A 17,636-nucleotide genomic window follows, 5' to 3' on the forward strand; every position below is an offset into this window, starting at 1 on the left:
GGTATGATGTATATATATATATATCTTGAGTAATGTGTTAGGTAGGTACACCTGGCTAAGGTTTATAACAAGGTATCTCCATTGGTGGGTAGTTTGCACCGCTCTACCCTCTCCCCCTTTTGACGAGTTGATGTCATGAAGGAATTTACTGTATATGGCAGTTCACTCTCTCTGCTGACTGAGTGTGCATTGACTGAGCTACCCTCCTAGTACTCCGCCTTATTCTCACTTGGATAGAGAATTGGGTTATAGAAACTCCTGATCCAGCTTGTGGTTTATTGTGAAGTCTTCTGACAATCATATACTGTTATCTTCAGGTTACGATGTGACGACCAGTGTCAAGCTTAGAACTTTGTGATATATTCCTTATGCCAGGGAGTTACTCAGAAAAAGTGTTAATTCTCAATATATGTACTTGCACACAAGTAATGTTACTATTGAGGAAGCGGTAATATTCCTCTGATCATTATCAAGTGTAGTGACCATATTGACATGTACATTCTATTTAAGAGTTTTCTTGGGTGAAGGAAAGTTTCTGACAGTGATATTTAATAGATATTTATGAATTTCTAAAGTATTTAAGCTTTTAAATAAAAAGAAACTTGAAAAGACTGAGTAACTATTATTTGTGCCTTACATTTCTAAGTTTGGAAACATATCCTTTCATTCTATGAAGTGTGTTGTTACGGAGTGCACTAACCTGGCTAAAGATTAAGATTTGAACCGTAACACCCTCCTCTCTCTTTACCCTTCCTGCTCCTTTCTGTTATTCCACTAAACCTATTACTGTCCTTGTCAATTAGTGCCTCTGGCTTTCCAATATCCACCTCATTTTGCCTATTACTAGTTCTCCTAATACTCATATTACTACCCTGCGACTTCACAGTTTTCCCGCAAAAACCCATACCACTAACTATTCCTAGTTTAAAGACCTAACAGCTCCCTCCACTGCGTTGGCCAGTGCTCCCACCCCACACCAAGATAAGTGAACCCCATCCCTGGTATACATGTCATTTCTGCCATAGAAGAGGTCCCAGTTGTCAATGAATGTTACTGCATTTTCCTTACAGTATTTGTCCAGCCAGCAATTGACACCAATTGCTCTGGACAACCATTCATTTCCAACTCCTCTCCTTGGCAAAATGCCACATATGACAGGTTTCCCACCCTTCCTCCTAATTATCTCTATTGCTGACCTATACCTGCTAATCAGGTCCTCACTCCTACGTCTGCCAACATCGTTGCCTCCAGCACTGAGACAGATAATAGGATTGCTCCCATTACCTCTCATGATGTCACCCAGACGGCTAACAATATCCTTCATCCCAGCCCCAGGAAAACACACTCTCTGCCTCCTACTTTTATCCTTCAAGCAGAATGCCCTATCCATGTACCTAATCTGGCTATCCTCAACAACAACAATGTTTTTACCTTCCTTGGCGTCGTTCGTCGTGATGCTCCAAGTAGTCGACTCACATTCTCCAGGTAGCATTACACCACTTGTAGAATTCGTCAAGACATTCTCGATGGTCTTCGTTGGGGTTTCTATGGATGTCTTACTCATGTCTGCCAATGCTTCTTTGGTGCTCGTTGTGGCATTCCCAGTAGAACACTCACATTCGTCAGGTAGCACCGAGAATGGGTTGGAAGTTTCCACGGTAGTCTTCTGGTTTCTCGTTGTTTCTGCCTCTCCAACCGTTTTCTTTATCTTCAGCTTGGTTCCATGTTGCCCGGCCACTGACCAACCCCCCCTCTTAACCTGGGGACTCACAACAGGAGGATTACTACGAATCCTCTTGTTCTCCTCCGTTAATCGCCATATCTCCATCTTAGCAACTCTGAGCTCTTCTCTCAGCTGCTGGTAAAGTTGCTCAAGAGAGGGCATCCTGGTTCAGATTCACAGAGCACACAAACAGGTCTTCACAGAGCTAAGTACACGCCAGATCTGACTGACTAAGTACACATGATGATTCTCTTCAAATCGCTTGTGCTCTGTAGGCTGGAATACTGCTGTACACTAACAGCCCTCTTCAAGGCTGGCGACATTGCAGACCTGGGGAGTGTACAAAAAACTTTCATGGCACACATAAGTGTCATAAGGCACCTGAACTACTGGGAACAGTTGAAGGTCCTTGATCTGTATTCCCTCAAATGCAGGTGAGAGAGATACATGATAATATACACTTGGAAGGTCCTGGAGGGATTAGTACCAAACCTGCACACAAAAATCACTCTATATGATAGCAAAAGACTCGGCAGGAGATGCAACATTCCCCCAATGAAAAGCAGGGGTGCCACGAGTACACTGAGAGACAACACAATAAGTGTCCAGGGCCCAAGACTGTTCAGTTGCCTCCCAGCATACTTAAAGGGGATTACCAATAGACCCCTGGCTGTCTCCATGAACGCACTAGACATGCACCTATAGTCATTATCTCACCAACCGGGCTGTGGTTCGTACGTCAGCTTGCATTCGGCCTGCAGTAACAGCCTGGTTGATCAGACCCTGATCCACCATGAGGCCTGGTCTCAGACTGGGCTGCGGGGGCGTTGACCCCTGAAACCCACTTCAGGTAAACTCCAGGTATATGTGTCTGAAATTTGAGGCTACTGTCAAGATGGATTCCTAAGAATTTTCCCTCTGTGAGTCTTGTGGCATGTCATCTGTTTATCATTATGTTAAGTGGAACATTTGTAGCTCTGTTTCCAAACTGGGCTTGGGTCAGAGAAGACGTAAGTAGTGTCATCTGCAAATAGTGTGGGTTTGAGTACCTGAGGTGAGAGACCGAGTCGGGACAGTGTGCACAGTGTACCTGAGGTGAGAGACTGAGTCAGGAGACTAAGTATGCACAGTGTACCTGAGGTGATAGACTGAGTCAGGAGACTAAGTATGCACAGTGTACCTGAGGTGAGAGACTGAGTCAGGAGACTAAGTATGCACAGTGTACCTGAGGTGAGAGACTGAGTCAGAACAGTGTGCACAGTGTACCTGGGGTGAGAGACTGAGTCAGAACAGTGTGCACAGTGTACCTGGGGTGAGAGACTGAGTCAGAACAGTGTGCACAGTGTACCTGGGGTGAGAGACTGAGTCAGAACAGTATGCACAGTGTACCTGAGGTGAGAGACTGAGTCAGAACAGTGTGCACAGTGTACCTGGGGTGAGAGACTGAGTCAGAACAGTGTGCACAGTGTACCTGGGGTGAGAGACTGAGTCAGAACAGTGTGCACAGTGTACCTGGGGTGAGAGACTGAGTCAGAACAGTGTGCACAGTGTACCTGAGGTGAGAGACTGAGTCAGAACAGTGTGCACAGTGTACCTGAGGTGAGAGACTGAGTCAGAACAGTGTGCACAGTGTACCTGAGAAAGTAAACCACTAACCTTATATTTGGTTTAATATAGCAACTTTGTGGTGAATTTCTAGGATTGTTTGTATAGTTTTATTGGTTGTTTCTTAGTGTTAATTGATAGAATGGAAGACTTACTAGTGAAAAGGAGAGAATTTTGGTTGGTTTCAAACTGGAAGTAGTTTGAAGTAGAGCTCAAAGTTACAATTATTTGATTATAGGCAGTTTCCATAAAGAAGGGCAGGATCCTCCCTAGCCCCTACATGTTATTTACATGTTTTCAGTAGGTCTGCTTCAGTTATTGCAGTCGTTATATTTCTGTACTCAGAGAATTTTGGTATTATATAGAGGAAGCTACAGGAGACATACTGAACTGAGGCAAAGTTGTTTTAGTGGCTGGAGTGTTTACAGTGTTTTTCAGCATCTTCATTAATCTGTTCTCCTACTGTATTATTAATGTTCATCCTATATCATCACTAATCTATGCTCATCTATTATCATAATACAGTCCACCACCTCTAGTTCATTCTCATCATTACTCTCTTCTCACCAGGTAGTAAAAGTCACCTACCTAACATAATCAGTGCATAACAAACACTGTTCTAATATTTGTGTTTCAGAGGCAATGTTTCAACCTGAATAGAGAGTGAATCTGAGACAACATGGAGGCTTCATGTTCTTGGTCATCTCCAGACTTTGGAACTGCACTGTTGTCACTTCTGGTTTCTCCAATAATTTCTGTCTAACAGATCCAGCAGCTTGTGGAAGTTACCCTCTCTTTATTTTGAACTCTGTTTTTAAATTAGAATTTTTTTGAATTTGTAAAATTAGTCAAATTACCTTAAAATAATTGAATGGTTGGTTTCCCGTACATAATTGATAGAACAGTAGGTGTGTTGGCTAAGAACTGGATCAACTTAATTATTAAAATAGGCAAAAATAGGATGCAAAATAGGCCAAATTATTGATGCATATAGTTGTGCCAGAATAATTCTCTTAGTTTTCCATCAGATATTGCATTTGTGGTGTCATAACTTGAGAAAAACATTCTTTACCATTTGAAAATTTGTGACACTCAGCACTTTTAATTATCGGAGTCACTACAGTGAAGGTGTTAAGGACTTAAATGACTTTCATGACAAACAATAAGATGCAGTACATTAGAGTTTCTTCAAGGAAACAAACGTATCAGTGTTCTGAATGTCTAAAAAAATTTTCACATAAATCACATCTAATACGACACATGAGAGTTCATTCACAAGAAAAACCATATCAGTGTTCTGAATGTCTAAAAGAGTTTTCACTGAGATCAAATCTGATACGACACATGAGAGTTCATTCTCAAGAAAAACCATATCAGTGTTCTGAATGTCTAAAATTTTTTTCTCATAGATCGTCCCTAATTGAACACTTGAGAGTTCATTCTCAAGAAAAACCATATCAGTGTTCTGAATGTCTAAAAGATTTTTCACGGAGATCAAGTCTGATACAACACATGAGAGTTCATTCACAAGAAAAACCATATCAGTGTTCTGAATGTCTAAAAGACTTTTCACAGAGATCAAGTCTGATACAACACATGAGAGTTCATTCTCAAGAAAAACCATATCAGTGTTCTGAATGTCTAAAAGATTTTTCACTGAGATCAAATCTGATACGACACATGAGAGTTCATTCTCAAGAAAAACCATATCAGTGTTCTGAATGTCTAAAATTTTTTTCTCATAGATCGTCCCTAATTAAACACTTGAGAGTTCATTCTCAACAAAAACCATATCAGTGTTCTGAATGTCTAAAAGACTTTTCAGATAGATCTCATCTAGTACGACACATGAGAGTTCATTCTCAAGAAAAACCATATCAGTGTTCTGAATGCCTAAAAGAGTTTTCACGGAGATCAACTCTAATACAACACATGAGAGTTCATTCTCAAGAAAAACCATATCAGTGTTCTGAATGCCTAAAAGAGTTTTCACGGAGATCAACTCTAATACAACACATGAGAGTTCATTCTCAAGAAAAACCATATCAGTGTTCTGAATGTCTAAAAGAGTTTTCACTGAGATCAAGTCTTATGCAACACATGAGAGTTCATTCTCAAGAAAAACCATATCAGTGTTCTGAATGCCTAAAAGAGTTTTCATGGAGATCAACTCTAATACAACACATGAGTGTTCATTCACAAGAAAAACCATATCAGTGTTCTGAATGTCTAAAAGAGTTTTCACGGAGATCAAGTCTAATACGACACATGAGAGTTCATTCATTAGCAAATTCCTTTTAAGAATGGTTGCCTTGATGCTGGTAATATGCTCTTTATCCAAGGAGTTAAGAGTTATCCCTCATGTTCCTTGGATCAGATATGAATACCCTCTACCCCTTCATATTTTCCAGGGGCTGTATGACCCATACTGATTTAGCACTCATTCTTGAATTTAATAATAATGAGGTAAACTATATTTTTGAGTTACTTAACTTTTTTGTTTGTGTATCAAAGCAGAATGATTCCCATTTCCTAGGCATTGTATGACCTTTACAGGTTAGTGTTTCCTCAAAAATGAAATAATTCTGGCTCCTTGGATGAATATTTGATCAGACAAGCTGTTATTAATTTCACCTGGAAGCTAATATATTCTCCACAAATCATTTTATGAAGCTTTGCAACAACTTAAGTTTTGTCTTGTAGATAATTGTTATGACAATTTATTTTACTGCTCAAGTAATGTACTTGGTGTATTTTATGTCTAGAATTTTGACTTTTCCCACCCACACTTTTTTGTTGTTTTAGCAGAAAGTTTTTAAGTTGCATCTTGCAGACACTGGTATTGTTCATATCTTTATATGCTAAGGTGATGATTTACATGTTGAATTTTATGCTTACTGTGGCATGCAAAGAGTACGTAACCTTTATTCGGCGCATGTACACACCCTCATTGAAAGGCTATCTCCCCCAACCAGCGAACCAGTACTAAGGATCGGACAATGGGGACCCGTCGTTCGATCAGTACCCAGGTTCAGACAATGAGAAGATGGTTTTGGCAATTGCAGAGGTGTTGTGGGCACCACAGCACCTCTATCTGCCTTTGTCATTTCCATTCTAGAGCTGGTTGAAGCACGGTCTACTTCTGAGGTACGGTGGCTTCTATTCTGCCTTGCTTACCATGGTGTGCACTAATACCTATTGTGCACTAATACCTATTGTGCACTAATACCTATTGGTGAAAAGATAATATAAGTCAAAAGGTTTTCTGCTGTGTTTATTTTGCTCCCTTTATACCCAGGATAACAGGCCTTTGGATTCCTGGGTTGTAATGCTTATAAATATCACTTTCTCCACCCATACTTTTTATTGTTGAAGGAATTTTTTAAGTTTGTTCTTGCCAACAATGTTATTGTCAATTTATATGTTAAGGTGATGTACTTGGACTATTTAAGGGAGGGGTGAGCCTTTTTCCAGTTTCAGGAAATTAGAATTGAAAAATTAAGGAAAAAAAAATTTCTTAATGAAAAAAAAAAAGTACAAAATTCTGGCAACATTTTTTCCTCTTCAAGGGGGGGGGGGACTCCTTGGCGTGGTGAAGAGGCTCTTGGTCTGAGGAATTAGACCTGTCGGTCTCCTCAGACCCAACCTAATTACCCCCCAATCCCCCGTTCCCTATCCCATCCTCCCCATCCTCCCCTTTTTCCTTTCCTCCTCCTTCTCCCCACCCCTCCCTTTTGCCCTTCCTCTTTTTGGCCTTTGGGTTTTTTCCCACAGGCGTGCTAGTTCCTTGGTAGGGGAAGGGGTACCGAGGTCCATCCCATTCTGTTGATGTTCTTGGCGGTGGCGTAGTTTGCTGTGGAATCTGTATCGCCTGGGGATGTCCCAATCCCTCTCTGGTATCCCGGAGGGTGGCTTTGGGTGTCTTTTGGGCGACGGGTGTATCTCTGGAAGCCACCTTTCGGATTCCGGGGGTGGTGGCCGAAGGAGGTATGCTTTGTGGTGGATATCCGGCCGCCCTCTCTTTTGTCCACCGAGGTGGCTTGGCAGATGTGAGGTTGCTATCTCGGATTGCTGGTTTACTGGCATGAAGGGTAGGGTATGGCACGGGTTCCATGCTGCATCTGCACTACTAGTGGTGCTGAGGTCCTCTTGGGCGCGGAGGGAGATTTCCGGCCCTTTCATTCCTCCTAGGAACTATCCCTCCCTGGTCCCCCCTTTTTTTTATTCTTTTTTTTATTTTTATTTTCTTTTATTCTTTCTTTTTTTTTCTTAAAAACAAAAAGAAAGAGGTAACCTAACCATGGAGTCCCAAATCCATGACCCTGCTACCCCCAGGCCCCTTATTGTTACCGCACCCTGTTCTGACCTCGCCTCGTCTTTTGGCCACTCTTTGGACACTCCTAAGGCCCCTGTACCTCTTGCTGGTGCCATTTCGTCACCTGCTTCAGGTGCCGGGGTTTCAACTGACTCTTTCGATTTGTCTGACCTCCACTCTCCTTTGACTATGCTTCCGGCCTCTCCCTCTATGGTACGGCAATTTTCGAATCGCCAGCCCGTCCCACGTCGGACCGACTCTGGTCCCACTTCTAAACGCCAACGACAATCTCCTGATGATGTTACTTCATTGCCTTCCCATTCTACTCAGAAGAGACCAACACGTCATGCACTCCCTCTTCACACTCAGTTTCGGACCACACAATGGACTAAATTCTTTACTTTAAGACCGGCGTCTTCTACTGGCTATCTTTCCGACCATAGTATTGGCAAAGCTCTCCTACGCCATGTTGGTAGAGAAATTTCCTTTCATGCTCTTAAGAGTGGTATGCGCATCATCACAGTCCAGAATTCTACCCAAGCTCATGATCTTTCTCTTCTTTCACATATCAATACTATTCCTATCACTCTCAAAAAACATCATTCCCTCAATTCTTGTAGTGGTACTGTTATTCTGCCCCATACCATAGTCCAACAGAATTTCCAGACATGTGGCAATAACATTCTCGAACAGCTGGAACTCCAAGATCTCCCAATTCTCAAGGTGGACACTTATGTTCTTCCTGCCCGCGGGCGAAGACGATACCCTTGCAATGTGGCTCATTTAACTTTTGACAGCCGTGAACTCCCATCCTCTGTTTATGTAGCAGGACATTGGTTACAAGTTCGGAAGGTGATCCCTACACCGCAACAGTGTAGGAATTGCTGGCGATTTGGCCATCCAGCAAAATATTGCAGATCTATAGCCGAATGCCCGGTCTGTGGTGCCGATGACCATTCTAATACGTCTTGCAGTCGAACTCCCTCTTGCCTTAATTGTCATGAGGCTCGCCCTTCGTACTCTTGCTGTTGCCAGGTCTACTTAAATGAGTGGGAAATTCGTTGCCTCAAAGAGGCAGAAGGTCTCCCTTATGCTATGGCAGTTTCTCATCTCTGCCTCCAAGGGAGACTACCCCGTGTTTCTTATTCTCGTGTTTCAAAATGCCCCCCCCCCACTTCTGGGGTCCCATATTCTGCAGCCTCCTCTGCGGTTGCCAGTCCCATAGTCACTCCTGTATCTAATTCTTTTGCTGTCCTGGGCTCCGATGTCCCTACTTCAACACCTCAGTCTGTCCTCACTTCTTCGTGTTCTTTCTCACAAACCCCGGTATCGACAATACCTCGTACGACACCTCCTCCCAATCATCCCTCTACTTCTCAGAGGCCCAGAAAATCCCCTTTAACCCCTCCTTCCCTTCATCCACCTCCACATTTTACCTTCCCAGTCTCTGTACCTGGGTCTTCCCCTTCCACTGGCTCTGTTACAAGTGTGGAGGTTCATCCTTCTCCTCCTCATACTCTGCCTTCCTCCCCTGTCCCCTCCCAAATTTCTTCCTCTTCTGCCACCTCCCAGGTTTCTGCCTCTCCTGTCCCCTCCCACACTTCTCCAGTTCCCTCCACCCTTTCGCCCCCCCCCCCACCTTGGTACAGTCCATTACAGTTCTGATCTTTACTCAAACTCCTCCTCCTTCCATCTCCAATATTGTCTCTCATATGACGTCTCTGAACTCCGAAACACTTGAACCAATCTCTGAATATATTGCAGAGACCAAACCATCAACGGACACTGATCCACCCTCTATTCCTTCTCTTTCATCTTCTCCATCTGCGCAACTCCTTTCTTCTTTCTCTTGTTTGCCATGTGGGAAAGCACCCAAGAATCTCTCAGATTCAGCCCTTTCGAGCTTGTCTATGGTCATCCAGTGAGGGGACCACTGACTATTCTCAAGGAGCATTGGCTGGGTGGTGAAAATAAGGCTTCCCCACCGGAAGATGTTCTCTTTTTCAGGAAACGATTGGACCAGGTGAGACAGATGGCAGCAGACAACCTCAAAGCTAGTCAGAGGGCCATGAAGCAGCCGTACGACCGAAGGGCAGCCCCTCGCTCCTTCAGTGTTGGAGAGGAAGTGTTAGCTTTGGAGCCGGTTCCAGGACATGCCTTGGCTGCACGATTTGATGGACCCTTTGTCATCACAGGCAGGTCTGGCCCCAATTATGTAATTAAGATGCCTGACCGTCGCAAATCAGAAAGGACTCTGCACATTAACAGGTTGAAAAAATATCATTCTAGGTCAGGAGTTGCCGCTATTCAAGTTGAGTGTGACGATACTGAAAAACTTCCTGTAACAACAGAAGCAAGGCTGTGCAATTCAGCCATCTTGCAAAATCCCTTGGCACACATGAAGGGACTCAGTGTACAGGGAGCCTGTGACTTAGTTCAGTTACTCCAAAAATTTCCAGATTTGTTTGGGGATGTACCCAAAGTAAGTAAATTGCCTCCCCATGATGTGGATGTCGGGGAAGCTGTTCCAATAAAGCAGGCTCCTTACCACTTGAACCCAACAAAACTTCACATGGAGGAAGAAGTGAAATTCCTCCTTCAAAACCAGTTTGTAGTGCCTAGCGAGAGTCAGTGGGCATCTCTATGCCTGATGGTCCCCAAACCTGATGGATCTATGCGTATGTGCACTGACTATTGCAGAGTAAATGAAGTAACGAAGGCTGACTGTTACCCTTTGCCACGTATGGATGATGTGATTGATGCTGTGGGAGGGGCAATGTTTGTGAGCAAACTGGATTTAAAGGTTATTATCAGATACCCCTCACCCAGCGAGCCAAGGAAATTTCAGTCTTCGTCACTCCAGATGGGTTATTTCAATATAATGTTCTTCCTTTTGGGTTAAAAAATGCTCCTGCCACCTTCCAGCATCGTATACTGTCATAAGGGGGTTAGATGGTGTACGGGCCTATCTAGATGATATTGTGGTATTCAGTAACCAATGGGAAACTCACTTGGTAAGATTACAAAAGTTGTTTGAACATCTAGCTCAAGCCAAACTAACCATCAATCTGAGCAAAAGTGAGTTTGGCCAAGCCAGTGCACAATTCTTAGGATATGTAGTTGGTCAGGGGAAAGTTGCCCCAATTAATGCTAAGGTGGAGGCCATTATAAATTTTCCTAGACCACAGAATTGGAAGGCAGTGATGAGGTTCCTGATGGGTTATTACAGATGGGTTATTACAGATGGTTCTGCCCCAACCTCTCCCAGGTAACGTCACCACTGACAACTTTGATCAGTCCCAAAGTTCAATTCAGCTGGGACAACAAGTGCGACAGGGCTTTTGAAAATGTGAAAATGTTTTTAGGGAATGCTCCTATCTTGAAAAGTCCTGAGTTTGAATGCCCCTTCTCTCTACAAGTGGATGCTAGTGATGTAGGGGTAGGTGCAGTGTTGTTGCTGGGTGATGAGAGAGAGAGCCTTCAGCCAGTTTGTTACCATTCAGCCAAATTAAAAAAACATCAACGTGGTTATGCCACTGTAGAGAAGGAGGCTTTGGCTTTGGTGTTGGCTGTGCAGAAATTTGAAGTTTATATCAGTGCTTCCCCACATCCTGTAATAGTGTATAGTGACCATAACCCTCTGAGGTTTTTGCAAAGGATGAGAAACCACAATCAAAGACTCTTAAGATGGGCTTTGTTCCTACAGCCTTTTAATTTGGAAGTTAAATATATAAAAGGCTCAGAGAATGTGGTTGCTGATGCTCTCTCTAGATGTTTCATGTAGATGCATGGTGCGTACTTTGTACATAGTGTTTGTCATGTGCTGACCTTGTTGTTTTTGTAGTGGTGAACTCTCGGCGAGCCTGAGTACTCTCTACCAGCCATCTGACTGTGAAGGAGTCAAGTCGGAGCCAAAAGTGTGACAAGGGTCAGTGTGTACGTAAATGTGAGTTGAGGCAGTGGTTGACAACCTTCGGTAACATGAGACGTTCAGGAAGGTATGTGATGTTGTGTCTTGGTGTGCTCTATATACAAAACGGCCTGACGATTTGCCTTTGTGGTCCCTTGGACCCCTTCATGTTCTATGTCAGCCTCCTCTTCATAAGTTTGGAGGATCTGTGTGGAGTGGGACCTCGGAAGATGGGCTTGAGTGCCTGACCATGTTAAGGATCGTGAGTGTTGACTGGAAGTCTCACTGTTTGGTTCGGCCACCAAGTGAGAGACACCTTGACATGTTTTGTGAAGTTTCCTACCTGTTGTACACCAGACTGCTCTGGGTTTGGCTCTACTCTTGTCTCCTGATCAGCAAGATGCCACCCTGGAGTACCAGTTGCTTGCTGGATTACCGTAGCAGAGGCACAGGCCTGTTGGTGTAGGCTTTCACAGTGGACATTGTGTGCAATTCTTGCATTGTAATGTGTATTGTTTTTTTAAAAGCCGCTAAAATTGTAAATAGTTACACCCTTGAGTATATGGGTATGGTTAAAATGCCTTTCTAAAAAATTCTGAAATCTGTTGTAAATAACAGTAAAGTTATTACTGTAAATAACAGTGAAGTGAAGAGTAGTTATGGTGCTGGGAAATATGTAGCATTTCTAGTAGTCTTGCTTACCACCTTCAGACTTAAGCAATATACTTTTTACTAGCTGTATCCTGAGGGACACAGCTAGGTTTTGTGAGACTTCATCTGGAGGTGGGGGTGTTATGGGGCTATAGGACCCAACATGTATTTATAAGTAACAGTTACTCTGGAATACCTAATTATATTGAATTGATGGGGACTTTGCTCTAAATGTCATAAGGGCTGATGACCCTTAGGACTGAGAGGCAGCTGGGTCTAGCCTTTTTTCTCAGTATAATAGGTTATACTATAGACATACACACACAATTTAAACAAGTAGTTTATAAAGTTGTATTTCTTTTGTAACAGTAAAATAAGGTATAGTAGAATTGTGGTAACAAGAGAACTGTGCTTGGCAACAGTCTTTTGTTTTGGTGGGAGGAGTTTAGCTAGGCTCCTCCCTCTCCCCTTCTCTCTCTCTCTCTTCTCTTGTTGACATGGAGGTGGCAGGATCTCTGGGTCCTTCTTTCTATCTTTTGGGGCATTATGTGTACTCCAGGGGTGAGTTTTTATAACTTAAGTTGTGGCCACCATACCCAGGGTGACTAAAGTGTGTCAAAACACTGGTTAGCCCAGAGTTAGTCAAGAGAGAAGGACAAAATTGTTGAGATACGCCATGTGGGAGAACAGCTATGGAGTGTGTAGATCTTTGTTTTGAAAATGTGAGGCTGTAATTGTATCTTCTGTAGATATCTATTTAGAATACAGTTATATTTTTATAGTAGTAGTTTACATAACCTGTGAAGAGGGCTGGTGAAAGGATATCAGAGACACTCAAGATGATCAGCCATGATGTAAGTATTACCCCTAGACTGATAAGGCCATTAAGTAAAAAGCTACCCCACACTAGAACATGTAGTGAGAACCTTACTATCAAAGTAATAAGGGACATACCAACGTAACATGCCACCTCCCAGGTTTCTGCCTCTCCTGTCCCCTCCCACACTTTTCCAGTTCCCTCCACCCTTTCGCCCCCCCCCCCCTACCTTGGTACAGTCCATTACAGTTCTGATCTTTACTCAAACTCCTCCTCCTTCCATCTCCAACATTGTCTCTCATACGACGTCTCTGAACTCCGAAACACTTGAAGCAATCTCTGAATATATTGCAGAGACCAAACCATCAACGGACACTGATCCACTCTCTATTCCTTCTCTTTCCTCTTCTCCATCTGCGCAACTCCTTTCTTCACAGCGTACCATTCCTTCGCTGCTTGAACGTTTTCCTTTACCACCGCATGTGGACTTTTCTAACCCCCCTAGTCCGTAGGTACCCTTACCTGTGGATTTCAGGTATCTTCATCGTTGCCAATCATGGCCTATTTACAGTGGAATATACGCGGCCTCAGGGGTAATTGGGGTGAGCTTCAGATGTTGCTCTCCCAGTTTTCACCTGTTGGTGTTTGCTTACAGGAACCAAAATTACACTCTGCTATTATCTATCCCATCTGAGGCTATAATTTATTGTATTCTTCAGATCCTTTTCCTGATGGGACCTTTAATGAAAGTGCCCTTCTTCAATGCACTGATATTCCGTACCATCAGCTATTTGTTCATGCTTCACTGCATTACACAGCAGCCTGTATCCACTTGCATAGGTGGTATACACTCTGTTCTTTGTATCTCTCTCCTTGGGCATTATCTATCCTGGATATTGCCTTTCTTGTTTCGTCATTACCGCCGCCACTTCTGTTACTTGGCGATTTTAATGCCCATCATTTCCTCTGGGGGGTCTCACTGTGATTCCTGTGGCATTCAGTTAGAGGCTTTTCTTGCTACCCACCCCCTCCATGTTTTAAATACAGGTACTCACACCCATTTTGATCCTCGGACTCATACTCTCTCTTGCATCGATCTTTCAGTCTGCTCTTCCTCCGCCACATTAGACTTCACCTGGTCTGTTTTCCTGGATTTACATGACAGCAATCATTTCCCAATCATTCTTACTTCCCCTTCACATTCACCACCTCTTCGTAACCCATGCTGGCAATTTGATCAGGCAAATTGGAACCTTTACTCACGACTAACTGTTTTGAGTGAGGTTCCTTCTTCGTCCTCCATTGATGAGCTTTTACACCTCTTCTCATCCTCCATTTTAACCGCAGCTTCACATTCTATACCCCAAACTTTGGGCAGGCATTCTCAGAAATGTGTGCCTTGGTGGTCTCCTGCTTGTGCTCGTGCAGTACGTTTGAAACGCACTGTGTGGGGCAGGTACCGGTACAATAGAACCACGGAGAGACTACTTGATTTTAAGCAGAAGCATGCGATTGCTCGCTGTGTCATCCATGATGCTCAACACACTTGCTGGCGAGATTATATCTCCACCATCACCTCTGCTTCCTCTATGAGTGCAGTCTGGAAAAAAGTACGAAAACTGAGTGGTAAATATTCTCCTGACCCGGCTCCTGTTTTGCGGGTTGCTGGTGTTGATATAGCAAACCCACTAGATGTTGCCAATGAAATTGGCAATCATCTGGTCCGTATTTCTCAGGGGCTCCATCTATGCCCCTCGTTTCTTTCCTCAAAGTCTGCCAGAGAGTTAGCACCCTTGGACTTTGCTTCTCTCAGAGAAGAACAGTATAATGTGCCTTTTACACTTCAGGAACTGGAGGCAACACTCTCAGCTTGCCAATCATTGGCAGCTGGGCCCAGCGACATTCATATTCGTATGCTACAACATTTACATCAGTCGGCCCTTGCAGTCCTATTACGCCTTTTCAATCTTATTTGGTAACAAGGAGTTCTTCCACAGCTGTGGAAATCTGCCATTGTTCTCCCTTACTGCAAACTGGGCACTACCGGACATGAAGCCTCCCACTATCGTCCTATTGCTCTTACCAGTGCAGTTTGCAAAGTGATGGAACGCCTGGTAAATAGACGTTTAGTGTGGTATTTAGAGACACACAACAGTCTCTCAACTCGTCAATATGGCTTTCGTAAGGGCCATTTTACCATAGACCCCTTACTATGCTTGGATACGTATGTTCGTAATGCCTTTGCGAATAACCACTCAGTTATTGCCATATTTTTTGACCTTGAGAAGGCATATGACACAACTTGGAGGTATAATATTTTGGCCCAAGCCCACTTCTTATGCCTCTGAGGTAATCTACCATACTTCCTTAAGAACTTTTTAACTGAAAGACATTTCCGTGTTCGGGTTAATAATGTGCTCTCCCCGGACTTTATCCAAGCTGAAGGTGTCCCCCAGGGATGTGTTCTGAACACAACACTTTTTCTCCTTGCTATAAATGACTTGGCCACTAGTCTTCCATTCAATATTTGGTCATCACTCTATGCTGATGACTTTGCTATTGTCTGTGCAGGCACTGACTGTCAATTCATTACAGTTTCTCTCCAGCATGCAGTAGACCGTGTTTCCAATTGGGCTACCACACATGGGTTTAAATTTTCCAGTACCAAAACTCACCAAATTACTTTCACTAGACGCTCTCTCATCTCCGATCATCCTTTGTACCTCCATGGCTCCCGTATCCCTGAACATGATACAGTCAGGTTTCTAGGCCTCCTCTTTGACTGTAGGTTATCCTGAAAACCTCACATTACCTATCTGAAGACTACTTGTCACAGCCGGCTGAACCTTCTTAAAACCCTTGCTCATCTTTCATGGGGAGCTGATCGTCGAACTCTCCTTCGCCTACATTCCACCCTCATTTTATCGAAACTTGATTATGGTGACCAGATCTATTCAGCGGCCTCTCCTGCTACTCTCTCTAGCCTTAACCCCATTCATCACCAAGGATTACATTTATGCCTTGGTGCTTTTCGCTCTTCCCCTGTTGAGAGCCTCTATGCAGAAGCGAACGTTCCATCCTTATCCGATCACCGTGATGCCCATTGCCTTTGCTACTATGTACGCTCTCATGATCTCCGCAATCCTTCCATTTATAGAATGGTCACCGATATTAGTAGACATTATTTGTTCACCACCCCTGTTTGCTCCGTCCCTTCTCTCTTCACCTACATTCGCTCTTGTCTTCTCTTCAATTACCACCTTCCTATGTTTATGTTGCATCTCACTTTTCCCTACCTCCCTGGGAAGTTCCAGCTGTTTGAGTCTGTTCTTTCTCACTCCGTTGCTCGAAAGCCCAACTGTCTATGGTAACTTCCCGCTCTCTTTTTCTTGACCGCTTCTGCTCTCATTCTCATGCCATTGCAGTGTACACAGATGGCTCTAAGTCTTCTGACGGCGTAGGATTCACAGCAGTGTTTCCGGACAGCATCGTACGAGGGCATTTGCTATCTTCGGCTAGTATTTTTACTGCTGAATTGTATGCCATTCTTGCAGCACCTACCCATATTGCATCTCTGCCTGTGTCATCATTTGTGGTTGTCTCAGACTCCCTTTGTGCTTAACAGGCTATACAGAAATTTGATACACCTCACCCCTTAGTCCTCCATATCCAACTTTGGCTACGCCGCATCTCTGCCAAGCATAAAGATATTGTTTTTTGTTGGGTTCCTGGTCATGTTGACATACAGGGCAATGAACAGGCAGACACTGCTGCACGGTCAGCAGTACATGACCTACCAGTTTCATATAGAGGTGTTCCATTTACAGACTATTTTGCTGCAATAGCTACCCACCTTCACACCCGTTGGCAACAACGTTGGTCTACTCTACTCGGTAACAAACTTCATTCTATTAAACCGAGTATAGGTTACTGGCCGTCTTCTTGTCACCAGTGTTGAAGCTGGGAGACTACTCTCTCCCGTCTTCGCATTGGCCATACTCGTCTCACTCATGGATATCTCATGGAGAGGTGCCCTGCTCCTCTCTGTGAGAATTGTCAGGTTCCATTATCAGTCAGCCACATTCTGTTAGACTGCCCACTTTATCAACGAGCACGCAGAATTTACCTCCAACGTCGTCTTCGCTCCACTGCTCTCTCTTTACCTTCCCTTCTCACTGATGGACCCACCTTTCATCCGGACTCTCTCATTGACTTTTTAACAACAACTGACAACTGACTTACTTCACAAACTCTGATGATACCTTCAGCCCTTTCTACCTCAATCTCTTGCTACCCTCTACCCACGCACTATCCCCTGCCCCGCTGTTATCTGTAACCTACTGATCATCCCTTCCCCCTTCTTCTGCCCAATACCCTCGCTTCCTTCCCTACTCTGCAGCGCTGTATAGCCCTTGCTTGTTTCTATCGTATTTCTAAGTATGTTTTTCATTAAATCTATTTTTTTTGTTGTTGCTGTCAGCAAAAATACATGTTGGCAGTGTTTTATTTTTCCTCCAAAAATTACGATTTTTATGATTGTTTCATTGTAAATACTCTACATGACTAGAATGTGGCTAGAATGTGGAGTGCAGTCAGTGTATGCTTTAGTAGCCGT

At 43.6% G+C, this 17,636-nt stretch overlaps 1 protein-coding gene across 5 annotated transcripts in view; it reads left to right on the plus strand.

Moving 5' to 3' along the window:
* LOC128694047 (zinc finger protein 271) overlaps window positions 1–16,443 on the plus strand; it is a 204,357-nt gene extending 187,914 nt beyond the window's left edge. For 3 of the 5 annotated variants that reach the window (XM_070094774.1, XM_070094776.1, XM_070094775.1), the window contains one exon: window positions 3,966–6,592. In XM_070094774.1, coding sequence (XP_069950875.1) covers window positions 4,472–5,629 — 1,158 coding nt within the window. In that variant the 5' untranslated portion in view covers window positions 3,966–4,471 and the 3' untranslated portion in view covers window positions 5,630–6,592. Of the gene's footprint in view, window positions 1–3,965; window positions 6,593–11,487 lie in introns of those variants that run through there. The other 2 variants (XM_070094773.1, XM_070094772.1) reach the window with 1 other exon arrangement.
* Window positions 16,444–17,636: the final 1,193 nt, after the last annotated feature.

This window comes from Cherax quadricarinatus, chromosome 47 (genome assembly GCF_038502225.1).
Source record: "Cherax quadricarinatus isolate ZL_2023a chromosome 47, ASM3850222v1, whole genome shotgun sequence".
In the NCBI taxonomy this organism is placed as follows: Eukaryota; Metazoa; Arthropoda; class Malacostraca; order Decapoda; family Parastacidae; genus Cherax; species Cherax quadricarinatus.